Source organism: Hyla sarda, chromosome 9 (genome assembly GCF_029499605.1).
Source record: "Hyla sarda isolate aHylSar1 chromosome 9, aHylSar1.hap1, whole genome shotgun sequence".
Classification (NCBI taxonomy): Eukaryota; Metazoa; Chordata; class Amphibia; order Anura; family Hylidae; genus Hyla; species Hyla sarda.
Genome location: NC_079197.1, coordinates 145,940,855 through 145,954,971, shown reverse-complemented (window position 1 = coordinate 145,954,971; position 14,117 = coordinate 145,940,855). Strand labels below are relative to the sequence as shown.

The following is a 14,117-nucleotide window of genomic DNA, read 5'->3' as shown; positions in this document are numbered from 1 at the left end:
GCCTCTGCGTTTTACCCAGGCAAGCGCTTGCTCCTCCAGCGAGCTCTCGTTCCCGCCACCGTCTGCCTCCTCAGTATGCCTGCGCAGTGCTAGATGCAGAGAGCGCGCTTCTTCTCTGCCTCTAGTATCGAGATTTGAAGGGCGCATGTGCTGGGACCTGTGTGTCAATCACACAGCGGTCCCAGCGCTGACATACAGGTGGTGGGGGTGGCAGCGGCGGGGCATCGCGTACCTTGTGCCACGCCTTTCGGACTGTCAGTGGCTGTGATTAGAGATGAGCGAACTTACAGTAAATTCGATTAGTCACGAACTTCTCGGCTCGGCAGTTGATGACTTATCCTGCGTAAATTAGTTCAGCCTTCAGGTGCTCCGGTGGGCTGGAAAAGTTGGATACATTCCTAGGAAAGAGTCTTCTAGGAATGTATCCACCTTTTCCAGCCCACCGTAGCACCTGAAAGCTGAACTAATATATGCAGGAAAAGTCATCAACTGCCGAGCCGAGAAGTTGGTGACGAATCAAATTTACTGTAAGTTCGCTCATCTCTAGCTGTGATCAAAAGCATTTTTGGGGGTCATAAAAGCCTGTAAAAATTAGGTAAAAACATTGCTGTACACACCATCTGCACACAGTACAAAGGCTGTGTGCAGGTTATAGCACCCAGTTTTCATGACCGTTGCGCTTTAAGCACTACTATATATTATAGCTACTCCCTAAAACCTGATTGCTTTTTTTGACAGTCACTAGCAAAAACAATAGGTAGCTATTTAGAGGAGGGGGGGATAACGCTGACAAATTATTGGGAGTCATGTCAACGGCTGCACTTCCTCCAAAGAGGTGTAAAGAAAATTCTGTTTCCCTGATTTACAAGGCAATTGCCCCAATGTTACATTCACTATTTACCTGGTATATGGACATAAAGGAATATTGCAAGAATTTTTTCTTTCTTTCAAGGGATCTCACATCCACCAGCATGTTAACATATTTATGCTGACATAACATAAGACTGAAAAAGACCCCACTGCTATAGCTTTGCATTTGTGATTCTCCATAAGCTTCTTTAAAGGAACTTGTTGTAGAAAGAGTCTGGGCACTAATCACAGATACCAATCACCATCATAGCTTTCTGTAACCCTATGTAACTTACTAGCTAACAAGGTGATCTAGGTGGTGTGCCAGGGATGGTGGTTAACAAGAAATACGAGCATCTCATCGATCTACGTTTGGTGGATGATGGTCCTTAAAAGAGGATACTGGAAAGAACATGCTTTGGGAGTAAAACTCTAAAATAACCAGAGCAGTATAGGGACAAGTAAGGAAAAAAAAACCCTCAAAGAATGGAATAAATAGGGTGTTTGTTCCATCAGTCATTGATTCAGCCCTAGTAACATCACATGGCTTGAAGCAGGCAGACCAGTTATTCACTAATAAGGAAGTTTTCACTCCTATATGCATGAACCCCTATATCACCCTATATTGTCCCGGCCATAGAGAACGCCGTTTTTTTTTTATATAGAACACAGTCAGACAGGTTAAATCCCAAGAGGCTGATGCTATTGTGAATGTAGTGAATTCTGTACCCATACATGTAACTCAAGCAGTGGGATGTACATAAGGTAAGGCTGAAAACCCTATTATGTTGTATAATGTAGATGGATGGATGTTCCACTGAGTGTGGGCAATGGGGAGGGTCAGTTTATTTGTCCTTAGCAGCCCTCGTCTGCAGATTTCCCCAGAATCAGTAACAGTCCAGTGTGTTTCGGAGAGACCAGCCACGTCCCTTTCTCCGGGAACCCGTAACGCAACCTTCTGTCTGGGGAACATCAGCTTGAAGCAACGTTTACTCTGTGCAAATTCCATTACCTGCAGGATCGGTGCCTGTCCTTATTGCCATTATATGAGGGGGGGGGGGGGAAGCAAATTTAGGATCAGTTGAACGTTCTCAAAAGGGAACTCGTGTCATGTGATCCCATAGGGCCCCATTTCTTAAGGCGAGATGAATGGGGTTGTAAAAAGGATTCAGGGTGTGAAGAAAAGGTAACCCAAAGAGCCGGAAGAATAAATCCTAAATAGGAGGAAAAAAAAGACAATGTAAACCACCCCAATGGGAAGACTCTAGTGTCACAGAACGACACCTGCTTTGACAGTGCTTTATTTAAGACATAGTGATACCTTATAGTGCTATAACGTTCAGAGAAGGGTCTGGCTCTGTGGAGGCTTCGCGTAGTAAATCCTCCAACTCTGTATCACAATATGATCCATGAGAACCTGTATAAAGAAACAGAAGGGAAAAAAAAGGTACACTTAATGCAACATACAGACTGTGGTCATTGCTTATGCTTCTATGGCAGAGAAATAAAAGAGCAAAATATAACTTATTAATAATCCAGGATACTGATACACTTATGCCTGTGTCAGGCAGTGTCTTCACTAGACATAACAATGTTTCCCTTTTTTTTTGAGTGTTTCTTAAACTGTATTTTAACATACAAGTGTTAAAGAGGTCCAGTCCGCTCTTCTGACAAGTCCCCATAATAGCAGTACAGAAATGGCTTAGAATCTAATAGCATATGTGACACCCACCCTTGTTATCACAGCATGTTGGTGCCCTTTCAAATTCAGCCTGAAGTCCATTGGCAAGGGCAGGGCTTGCTGGCGCAGCCACACCTGTCCCTGAAGATTCTCTATTTTCCGGAACTCCCTTTCCTCCATCAACTGTATTTGGATTCTCCACCCTTGTAACCAAAAATACTTTATGGCCTCTACCCGGGCTGGACACTGCCACGGGTGCCGGGCTGGACACTGCCACGGGTGCCGGGCTGGACACTGCCACGGGTGCCGGGCTGGACACTGCCACGGGTGCCGGGCTGGACACTGCCACGGGTGCCGGGCTGCTCTGTACAGGAGGTTCAGCTGTCTTTTCTGTCGCCTCTATTACTTCTTCTTCATCTTCTGTATCAGAGTCAGAATCTTGACCTTGGGGGTCTGGGGCAGGAGTTATCTCTTCTTCCTCTTGGTCATCAGAGTGAGGTTTGCTGTTTTCATTGGCAGTGTTGGAGTCCTCAGTAGCATGGCTAATCTCTTCTGGGGCAGTGCTTGTATCCTCCTCTTCAGCAGCACTGGCGATCTCTGCCATTGATGCTGAGTGTTGGAGACGTTCTTCTTTCTCTTTGGCTAAGACAAAGTTTCTCCTGCAACCGTTCTGAATTTCTGTCAGCAAAGCCTTCTGTGTTTCAATAAAGCTCTTGACCTGATAAAACAATCAAAATGGTCACTAAAAGCAATGAATGAACTTTAAACACACATACTATTTTATCAACATATACGGCAACATTTTGGGGAGTAAACAGTGCAGACTTCAGACACCCTTTTGGGTGTCTGGCTGGGTATTTATCTCATTTGTGTATATATAAATTCTAAGGAATTGTCTCCAAGTCCAAAATTGGAAATATATTAATTACTTAAAGGGTAAAGGTATTCCAACATCAGACAAAGGCCTGGTTCCACTTGAGAAGCTCCGAGCGATGACTAAATTAGCCAGCGCTAGGACCGTCCAGGCATTGCCGTCCCCATATACAGCACCTATATGATCACTAAGGGTCTCCACTATAACTTACACGATTACAGGAATGGGGGTATGGTGCCTTCCCAGCGTAAAACAGGGTGGTGGCAGAACACGTGCACTGTTGCTCTAGTCACTTGCTATGGGACTAATGGAGATAGAGCACAACACTTGGCTATATTGAGAAGTCTTATAGCAAGTGAATACATTAGCAGCCAACTATGGGCTCTGCTCCTCTATTCACTTGGTGCACAGGGGATCCCTGTTTTCATGATCAATGGGGATTGTAAGTGGTTGGACTCTCATCAGATACTGATCCACCCCATAAGAATGATATTCTTGGCATAATCCCTGTGAGGAGCTTTTGACAATGTTTGAATGAAATTTTAACTTTGCAACCATTAAATTCTTAAAGTTATTGAAGGAGATGTCTCATGCAGAATTTTTTTTTCAGTATTATGCCTGGGCTGCCTACATATAAAACAATAACTCAGACTCACCTGTCACCGCTCCCTCGGTGTCCGGGTATCAAACTCTAATCCTCCACTGCCGTCTTCTTTGTGATTTGCCGGTGGTCAATGTATCACACTGGCACTCAGCCTATCACTGGCCAAGGCAGGACATCGCTGTGGCCGGTGATTTGAGCCACAGTGTGACGCATTGACCTCAGGCAAACCAGGTAGAAGACCTCAGTGGAAGACTAGAGCACGATACCAGGATACCAAGGGAGCAGCAGCAGGAGAGTCCGCATTATTGTTTTATGTACAGGCAATCCGGGTATAGTAATAAAAAGAATTTCAGCATGAGACCTCTCCTTTAATGAAAAAAGAAGCAACTCTTACAGTCTCTTTCTTGGGCTCCCTGTCCAAATCCATCCTGAGAAGAGACTGGTTGACGCGAAGAGCCAAGGACAGAGCCATTAAACCTCCAGTCTTTATTTCATTCTCCCTCAGATCCAGACGCAATAGACGGGGGGATTCAGCAACAAACTCCGCTACAGCCACAGCACCTGTAAACACAATAACGTATATACTATATAATAGTAACAGTACTATTCACTTATCTTTAGAATTCAGAGACAAATGATTGTCTTAGTGGCATGCATTAGAACAATTCCAATAAAATAATGCCCATTATCTGGTTGTAAAGGCTAAAATGGGGGAAAAAAGAAGTGGTCTGACTGGTTGCAATGGGCAATACTGACCCTTTTTGTGTCATAACAGGTTTTATGCATGTGGCCCATTGTATTCTTCTACTGCTTTCCTGATGAGAAATCCCTTATAACTATAGCGATGCTGTATGCCATAACTAAAAGGGAATCATGGTAGCCATACAGCATCGCTACAGTTATAAGGGAATCATGGCAGCCATACAGCATCGCTATAGTTATAAGGGAATCATGGCAGCCATACAGCATCGCTATAGTTATAGTGATGCTGTATGGCTGCCATGATTCCCTTAAATTTATAGCAATGCTGTATGGCTGCCATGATTCCCTTATAACTATAGTGATGCTGTATGGCTGCCATGATTCCCTTATAACTATAGCAATGCTGTATGGCTGCCATGATTCCCTTATAACTGTAGCGATGCTGTATGGCTGCCATGAATCCCTTATAATTATATGGGAATCATGGCAGCCATACATAATCGCTAAAATTATAACGGAATCATGGAAGACAGATGGTGATATAGTGGCAATAGCGATACAGATGAGGCCAGCTTTATCAATGGCTGAATTCAGCTGACCATAAGGAAGGTGGTCTTATACAGGCTATCATTTTGATTGGCATGTAGGTAGTGCCAATCACAGCAAGAGAAAAAGGTCAAGTTATTTGGTACAGGAAAGTAATCATGTCCCAGGAGAAAGAGAGTCCTGACACATGAGGCCATTAAACGGGTACTTTGGTGGAAAACAATTATTTTTTTTAAAATAATCTGGTACCAGAAAGTTAAACAGATTTGTAAATTACATCTATTTAAAAATCTTAATACTTCCAGTACTTATTAGCTGCTGTACACGCCACAGGAAGTTATTTATTTTATTTTTTTAGGAAAAAAATTTCAGAGCAGGCGCAAATCCCCATAGCAAACCTCTCCTACTCTGGACAGTTCCTGAAATGGACAAAGGTGTCAGCAGAGAGCACTGTGGTCAGACAGAAAATAAATTCAATAAGAAAAGAACTTCCTGTGGAGCATATAGCAGCTGATAAGTACCGGAAGGATTAAGATTTTTAAATAGAAGTAATTTACAAATCTGTTTCACTTTCTGTCACCAGTGGATTTAAAAAAAAAATTTGTTTTCCACTGGAGTACCCCTTTAACCCCTTAACGACCACGGACGTAAATGTACGTCCTGCTAGCAGCAGCCGGGGACCCGCCCGTAATGGCCGACATCCGCGATCGCGCGTATGTCCACCATTAACCCCTCAGATGCCGTGATCGGTACAGATCACGGCATCTGCGGCATTGCGGTACTTTGATTGGATGATCAGATCGCCCGCAGCACTGCTGCGGTGATCCAATCATCCAGCATGGCGGCCGGAGGTCCCCTCACCTGGCTCCGGCCGTCTCCCGGGGTCTTCTGCTCTGGTCTGCGATCGAGCTGATAACACTGATAACACTGATCAGTGCTGTGTCCTATACATAGCACTGCACAGTATTAGCAATCAAAATATTGCTATAGATAGTACCCTATGGGGACATAAAAAGTGTAAAAAAAAAAAAAGTTTAAAAATGTAAAAATAAAAAGTAAAAAAAAAACAAAAAAAAGTGAAAAATCCCCTCCCCCAATAAAAATTAAAATTGGCAGTTCTTCCCATTTTACCCCCAAAAAGCGTAATTTTTTTTTTAAAACAAACATATTTGGTATCGCCGCATGCGTAAATGTCCGAACTATCAAAATATAATGTTAATGATCCCGTACGGGGAATGGCGTAAACGTAAAAAATAAATTAAAAAAAATGCTGCCTTTTTGTCACATTTTATTCAAAAAAAATTAATAAAAAATGATCTAAAAGTTTTATATATGCAAATGTGGCATCTAAAAAAAGTACAGATGACGGCAAAAAATTAGCCTTCATACCGCCCTATATACAGAAAAATGAAAAAGTTATAGGTGGTTAAAATAGGGCGATTTTAGATTACTGATTTTGTACAGAAAGTTTTAGATTTTTTGTAAGTGGTACAAAAATATAAAAGTATCTAGCTATGTGTATCATTTTAATCGTATTGGCATTTTTACCTTAAATTGTACAGTGTGAAAACAAACCCCTCCAAAATGTGCAAAATTTTGGTTTTCATAAAAATTTCCTCCCTAAAAATGTTTTTTTTTTGGGTTCGCCGTACATTTTATGGTAAAATGAGGTTTCATTACAAAGTACAATTGGTCAAGCAAAAAACAACCCCTTATATGGGTCTGTAGATGGAAATATAAAAGAGTTATGGATTTTAGAAGGCGAGGAGGAAAAAAACAAAAACGCAAAAATAAAATTGGCCGGGTCCTTAAGGTGAAAATGGGCTTGGTCATTAAGGGGTTAAAGTGAATGGACCCGCTGCCGTGAGCCTCAGTATATGCTGACATTTTTTTTTCTTTTGATGGAATGCAGACAAATAGCTTCAATATACACGGCTCAAAAACTAAAGGGAACACTAAGATAACACATCCTAGATCTGAATGAATGAACTAATCGTATGAAAAACTTTCGTCTTTACATAGTTGAATGTGACAACAAAACCACACAAAAATGATCAATGGAAATCAAATTTATCAACCCATGGAGGTCTGGATATGGAGTCACACTCAAAATCACAGTGGAAAACCACAATACAGGCTGATCCAACATTATGTAATGTCCTTAATACAAGTCACAATCAGGCTCAGTAGTGTGTGTGGCCTCCACGTGCCCGTATGACCTCCCTACAATGCCTGGGCATGATCCTGATGAGGTGGGGGATGGTCTCCTGAGGGATGTCCTCCCAGACCTGGACTAAAGCATCCGCCAACTCCTGGACAGTCTGTGGTGCAACTTGGCATTGGTGGATGGAGCGAGACATGATGTCCCAGATGTGCTCAATCGGATTCAGGTCTGGGGAACGGGCGGGTCAGTCCATAGCATCAATGCCTTCCTCTTGCAGGAACTGCTGACACACTATATAATGACTTCTGACATGTCACTAAGACATGTTAGACTTAAAAAGTAATGGGTGCTCTTTAAGTAAAGTAAAACACAAAATCCAATTGTAGCACTTTTACAACTGCAGAGAAAGTCAAACATATTAACATACAGGGAATTTTTACCTTCACATGTGAGTTTAGCACATGCCAGGCCAAGCCGGAGGACACTGCGATTTCCAATTAGACCATTCTTAAGATGACGGACACCTTCATTACCGATTGCATTATGACCAAGGTTCAAAGTCTCTAAAGTCTGAGTGTGAGGCTGGGACAAACAGAAGAGTATTATTGCATTAATACAAGAAAACCACAGATTTAAACTATACACTAAAACTATACACAATTGGAATGAAGCACAGACGGGACAATAATTTTAGCTCCCTGTACTCCCATGTAAGTAGTGAAGTCTTACCAAGCACATGCTCATGTAGACCATGCCGGCGTGAGTCAACTGATTGTTCCAGAGAACAAGGGTCACCAGTCCCTGACGTTGCTCTTTCAGCCCCTCACAGATATAAGCCAGACCTGAAAATTGGGAAAGCCTATAGTCAGCTGACATCACCAGTGTTTCTAATATATAAGTAAGAACAGATTCATAGATAAAGAGAAATCATATGAACATCTAAATAACTAAACTATCATTTTTCAAACCCAGGATGACTGATCCACCACACCCAAGGGGTAAGAATCACCCCAAATCCTAATTGAAAGAGCAATAAAATAGTTTAAAATGATAATGCCTTTTTGGAGCCTTTGAGAGACCATGCAGTGTCTACCATCAGCTGAAATTTGCCTTATAGGGGTACTCCGGCCCCAAGACATATTATCCCCTATCCAAAAGGATAGGGGATAAGATGTCTGATCGCGGAGGTCCCACCGCTGGGGACCCCCGCAATCTCGCATGCAGCACCCACCTGTGGGAGCTGCATGCAGCGCTGCAGCATCAGAGTCTGTCGGGTCGCGACTACGGGGCTGGAGTATCGTGACATCACGACTTCGCCCCTGTGTGATGTCACACCCTGCCCCCGCCATGCAAGTCTATGGGAGGGGGCGTGACTTCACAATACTCCGGCCCCGTAGTCATGACCCGGCAGGACCCCCGCGATCAGACATCTTATTCCCTATCCTTTGGATAGGGATAAGATGTCTTAGGGCCTGAGTACCCCTTTAAAACAGGTCTTGCGTGGCATCTCTAAGGCTGAAGGCCCACTGCCAAGTTCTGGACCTCCCTCACCCCTTCACAGTGACACACAAACAAGGGCGAATGAGCCTCAGAGTGATCGCAGAGTTCCTCCTTAATTAAACCCTAATACCATGAGTATGCTGTGTAATCTACAGACATTTTATTATAGAGCAGGAGTTGCTAAACAGACTGATCTATAGCTTTATTGTACAAGATACTAAATAACTTGTCTTTTTCAATTAAAATCTCTGCAGTTTCTGGTCTTGAGTCCAGTGGGTGGTCTCAGGTATTGTCAGCCTTCTCTTTATAAGTATGCATACAGACACGGCTGTCAATCACTGATTAGGAACGCCAACTGGACTTAGCCCAGAATGATTTCGGGGACTTAAATCAATACATTTATACCAAATCTTTTCCCACACAGCAATACATCAGTTTGCTCCGCTCATCCTGTTCTATAACATGATTCTGCCAGATCAGACTGTTTGTTCAAAGTGATAGTGGGGCAAAAAAGTATTTAGTCAGCCACCAATTGTGCAAGTTCTCCCACTTAAAAAGAGGAGAGGCCTGTAATTTTCATCATAGGTATACCTCAACTATGAGAGACAGAATGAGAAAAATCCATAAAATCTCATTGTCTGATTTAAAAGAATTTATTTGGGGGCGTGGCTTGGCGGTTGAGATGAGCGGTCGCACGCTGTGAGTGCTCCCGCTTAGAACCTGCATTTAACTTATCCTGAGGTGAATCCTGGAGTCCCTGACCCCACAGACTCGGCTGAGGACCCGCATTATGGCCTCTAAACAAGACCCGACGAGAAACAGGGATCGACCGGCCGTGGAAAAGCTCCGGGACTATGCCCGCGCTGTCAGGCAAGATGGCGCCGCTCAGGCCGGGGCGCGTGTTCTACTAGCGGCTGAGGAGGAAGGAGAGGCTCCACATCGTGAAGAGGGAGCAGATTCTACTGACCTTACCCTTCGAGAGGTGAGCGATACCCTCCTGATGGCGATCCAGACATGCCGCACTTCTCTCACCGGAAAGCTTGAAGAGGTCAGGGTGGACGTGGGCCTCCTACGGCAGGACTTTCAGACCCTGAGGGAGCGGGTGACGGAGACTGAGACGCGCATCTCCACCTTGGAAGACACGGTACAACCTCTACCCTCTTCACTCCGCGAGGTACGGGAGCAGCTGGATCTGGCCCGTCAGAAGAATGATGACCTCGAGAACCGGCTGCGCCGGAATAACATTAGAGTGATCGGTCTTCCTGAGCGGGCGGAGGGTCAGAACCCGGGGGCCTATGTGGAGTCCTGGATCAAAGAGCTTTTTCCGGATGCCCCATTCTCAGCTGCTTACGCCGTGGAGAGAGCACACCGAGTACCATCTAAGCCTCCGGTCCCTGGTGCACCTCCTCGTCCTCTATTGGCGAGGTTTCTCAACTGCAATGATCGGGACTTGATCCTCCGCTCTGCCCGGCGGCTGCCGGAGATCATAGTGCAGAACGCAAAGGTGTCCATTTTCCCGGACTTCTCCTCTGATCTTCAACGCAAGAGGGCCTCGTTTACTTCTATCAAGGCGCGGCTGAGAGAGAGAGGGGTACCATATTCCATGGCGTACCCTGCCCGGTTGAGAATCGTGGATGGTGACCGGGCGATTTTCTTCACTTCCCCGCAGGATGCGGATGACTGGCTACGGCGCCAACGTTGATCCGGATCCTGTAGGTGACCCCGAATTACGAGGGGAGATGGAGATGCTGGTACAGGACCTCCTGCCGTCTCCCTCTCCTTACCTCTACCCCCCTGTATGGCCCCGGTCTCCTGGACCCCTCTGCGGAGCTCAAGGTACTGTGCTTCCTCTTCCCCCCTCCCCGGGAGCCTAGTCTCCCCAGACCCTCCACTCTCCCCATGCACCTAGTGCCTCCCTGATGATCCCAGGCCTTACCTCTCCCTTCCCTCGCCCCCATCCTGTTGCTTACTTGGGACTGCTGTGTGCCCTGATTCAGGACTGATCCTCCGGGACTGCATGAGGGCCCTACCCTGACCCTCTGAAGGGATTCACTCTGTCCCTCTCCAGTCTACCTTCCACGTCACCCTGTCCCTTTTTCCTGGGTTGGTCCGTTTTTTTTTCATTTTTTTCCCCCCCTTTTTTTTTTTTTTTTATTTATTATTTTTACTTTTTGAGTCACGGACTTGGAGGACGTCGGCCGCAGGACTACCAGTATGCGATCTTTCTCAGGTCTCCTTCCCCCCTCCCTGATGTGCCATTTTCTCCCTCCCCCTTCCCATTCTCCCTTCCTAACCAACAACCCCCCCCCCCCCCATTTTAGTGCCTTAGGCCTTTTGTTCCTCGCCTACCTGGACTGTCCCTTGCTGTGTGACTCCTGTTTGCTGGGGTTATTTAAATATTTTTTTTTGGTTTTTTTTCTTAATTTTTTATTTTTCCATTTGTGGGGGGGTCGGGGTGGCGGGTGGACAATCTCTTGAGGAGGGGATGGGATTTACTGTTGATCATATGAGTTTCTCCTGTTCTATTTCCTCTCTCTCTCTCCTGCTTCCCCTATCCCTCTTTCCTTCGTAGGACCCTCCCTCCACCCCCTGTTCTTCCCCCTCCCGTCCCCCCTCTCTCTCTCCTTCCTCTCTCCCTCCTCTCTCCTTCCCTTTCTCTTCCTCCTTTTCCCCTTCCCCCCCCCCCCCCCCCCCCCCCCCCTCGTTTTTTTTTTTTTTTTTTTTTTTTTTTTTTCTTTTCTTTTCTTTCTTCCTGTATTCTCCTCCACTTCTTCTCTCGGGTCCCAGTTGGACTGCTATTCTCCTACTGATTGTTGAACATACTCAGGGTTCTCCACTGTTAGCATGTATGAGCAGGTTCTCCCCACTAGATGGAGCTGTTGCTCCACTGATGCTTATGCAACACTGGTATAAATATGTTTACTGTTTGATTTATTTACTGTTCCCCTACTTAGTTTGGGGTTTTATTTTGCCTCCAAGATACCTACCCGCGAGGTCGCCTATTAGTAGGGTTTTGTGTCTAGCCACTTCAGTACTATGGTCTATATATGGTCCCGCGCATCCCTGTCAGTATTTCTCACCCCGGCTGGGGCATGTATGTCTTCTCTGTCTTTACCTCTCCCCCTGCTGTTTTATGTGTTGTCTCTTCTTATGGCTGATATTAAGATAATGTCATGGAATGTTAGAGGAGCACGCACCCCGCGCAAGCGCACTATGATATTCTCCCATATTAGGAAGTATCAGCCTCATATTGTGGCACTGCAGGAGACACATCTTACTCCAGATAGAGCTGGTCAGTTTTCTAAACCCTGGGTCCAATGGTCCTTGCACTCCTATCACACGTCCTTCTCAAGGGGGGTTTCCCTACTAGTTAGTCGGAGAGTGAGGTGGGACCCGGTTACAGTACGTAAGGATTCACAGGGTCGTTTTATCTTTGTATATGCATTTTTAAATAATGTGCCTTTTGTCTTCTTATTCATATACAACCCCCCTCCCGCCTCTATGGATATACTCCATAAGGCGGTTACATTCGCAGCTAGTTATCCCTCTGCCCGTGTCCTCTGTATGGGGGACTTCAACATGGTACCGAATCCGTCCCTAGATCGTCATAGCCCCAGGGGGATCCCGGCGGGAGTTGGGGGTGGCCCTTTATCGCTGTTTCTGGAGGAGGTTGGATGGGTGGACATTTTTAGGGCCAGGTACCCTCAGGCTAGGCAATACTCTTGTCACACTCTGGGCAGAAATGCGCTGTCCAGGATTGACCTTGCATGTGGCAACCCGCTCCTTCTTCCCCAAGTTTCTGCGGTTTCCTATGAACCGCGGGCTATATCAGACCATTCCCCCCTAATGCTTGATGTCTCCATGGTAGATCCTGGTTCACCGCGGAGGTGGAAAATCCACCCTTTCTGGCTGGAACAGATAGGCCCCTGCGACCGTATTCCGGACCAGCTTCGAGTCTTTCTTGAGGCTAATTCCCCTGGGAGTTCCCCCACCCTGGTATGGGAGACACTGAAAGCGTATTTGAGGGGGTGTTTGCGCTCCACTATCTCCTTTCTCAAAAAGTCAGCGTCTAGGCGGGAGGAGGAGCTGGCTGGACGATGTGCGGAGCTGGAGGCCCGATACGTTGCGGACTCATCCGAGGCTAATAAGGTTGACTGGCTGTGTGCGGGGCGGCAATATATGTTGCACCTCTCAGAGAAGGCCAATAGAAAGCTGTTTTTCACAAAACAATTCTTCTTTGAACATGGCAATCAATCTAGTAAGCTGTTAGCACATATAGTCAGGCAGAACTCTTCTGCCCCTGCGATTCTTAAGATAGTGGCCTCGGATGGGTCCGAGCTGTTGGGGGTTGCGGACATTGCGCGTTGCTTTGCCACATACTACTCTAATCTTTATTCTTCACAGGTGCAATATGGTGCTGAGGAGCTGGACACCTACCTGGACGGTATTGACTTTCCGGTACTATCGGATAGTGATCGGATGATGTTGGAGGCCCCCCTCTCCTTACTGGAGATACAGGATGCTATGGGGGACATGACTAAGGGTAAATCTCCGGGCCCTGATGGCCTTCCACTGGAGATTTACTTGCGGTATTCCGACATGCTCCTTCCTTCCCTGCTTGCAATGTTTGAACGGGCATTTGAGGATGGTATTCTACCAGCCTCTATGTATGAGGCAACCATAGTTGTCCTCCTAAAACCTGATAAAAATCCTGTGGAGTGCGGTTCTTACAGACCCATTTCACTGCTGAATCTGGATTATAAGGTGCTTACGAAAGTTTTAGCTAACCGATTGAATAAGGTAATCCTATCCATAATTCACCCAGATCAATCCGGCTTTATGCCTGGCAAATCCACATCCGATAATATCCGTAGGGTGCAGGCGGCTGTCCAGGTGGGTAACGCTCTGGGGGGAGATTGGGCTTTGGCGTCGCTGGACGCCGCCAAGGCCTTTGATTCCGTGGAATGGGGTTATTTGCAGGCTACCCTTGTTAAATTTGGTTTTGGTCCTAATTTTAGAAAATGGGTGTCCCTCCTGTACAGATGCCCGCAGGCCCAGATCCTGGTGAATGGTGTGTGTTCCTCCCCATTTGCTCTCGGCCGGGGCACACGTCAGGGGTGTCCCTTGTCCCCGCTTCTGTTTGCGGTGGCAGTGGAGCCCCTCGCCCTCCGCATTCGGCAGGATCCTGGCTTCCGAG

General features: G+C 46.0%; 1 protein-coding gene across 2 annotated transcripts in view; it reads right to left on the bottom strand.

The window, feature by feature from the left end:
• Positions 1-615: 615 nt before the first annotated feature.
• PPP1R37 (protein phosphatase 1 regulatory subunit 37) overlaps positions 616-14,117 on the bottom strand; it is a 69,944-nt gene continuing 56,442 nt past the window's right edge. Inside the window, exons 9-14 of one of the 2 annotated variants that reach the window (XM_056539231.1) lie at positions 8,150-8,262; positions 7,861-8,002; positions 4,403-4,569; positions 2,582-3,248; positions 2,171-2,266; positions 616-2,063 (exon numbers count right to left, since the gene is read on the bottom strand). In XM_056539231.1, the coding sequence (XP_056395206.1) occupies positions 2,172-2,266; positions 2,582-3,248; positions 4,403-4,569; positions 7,861-8,002; positions 8,150-8,262 (1,184 nt within the window). In that variant the 3' untranslated portion in view covers positions 616-2,063; position 2,171. Of the gene's footprint in view, positions 2,064-2,109; positions 2,267-2,581; positions 3,249-4,402; positions 4,570-7,860; positions 8,003-8,149; positions 8,263-14,117 lie in introns of those variants that run through there. The other variant, XM_056539232.1, reaches the window with a different exon arrangement.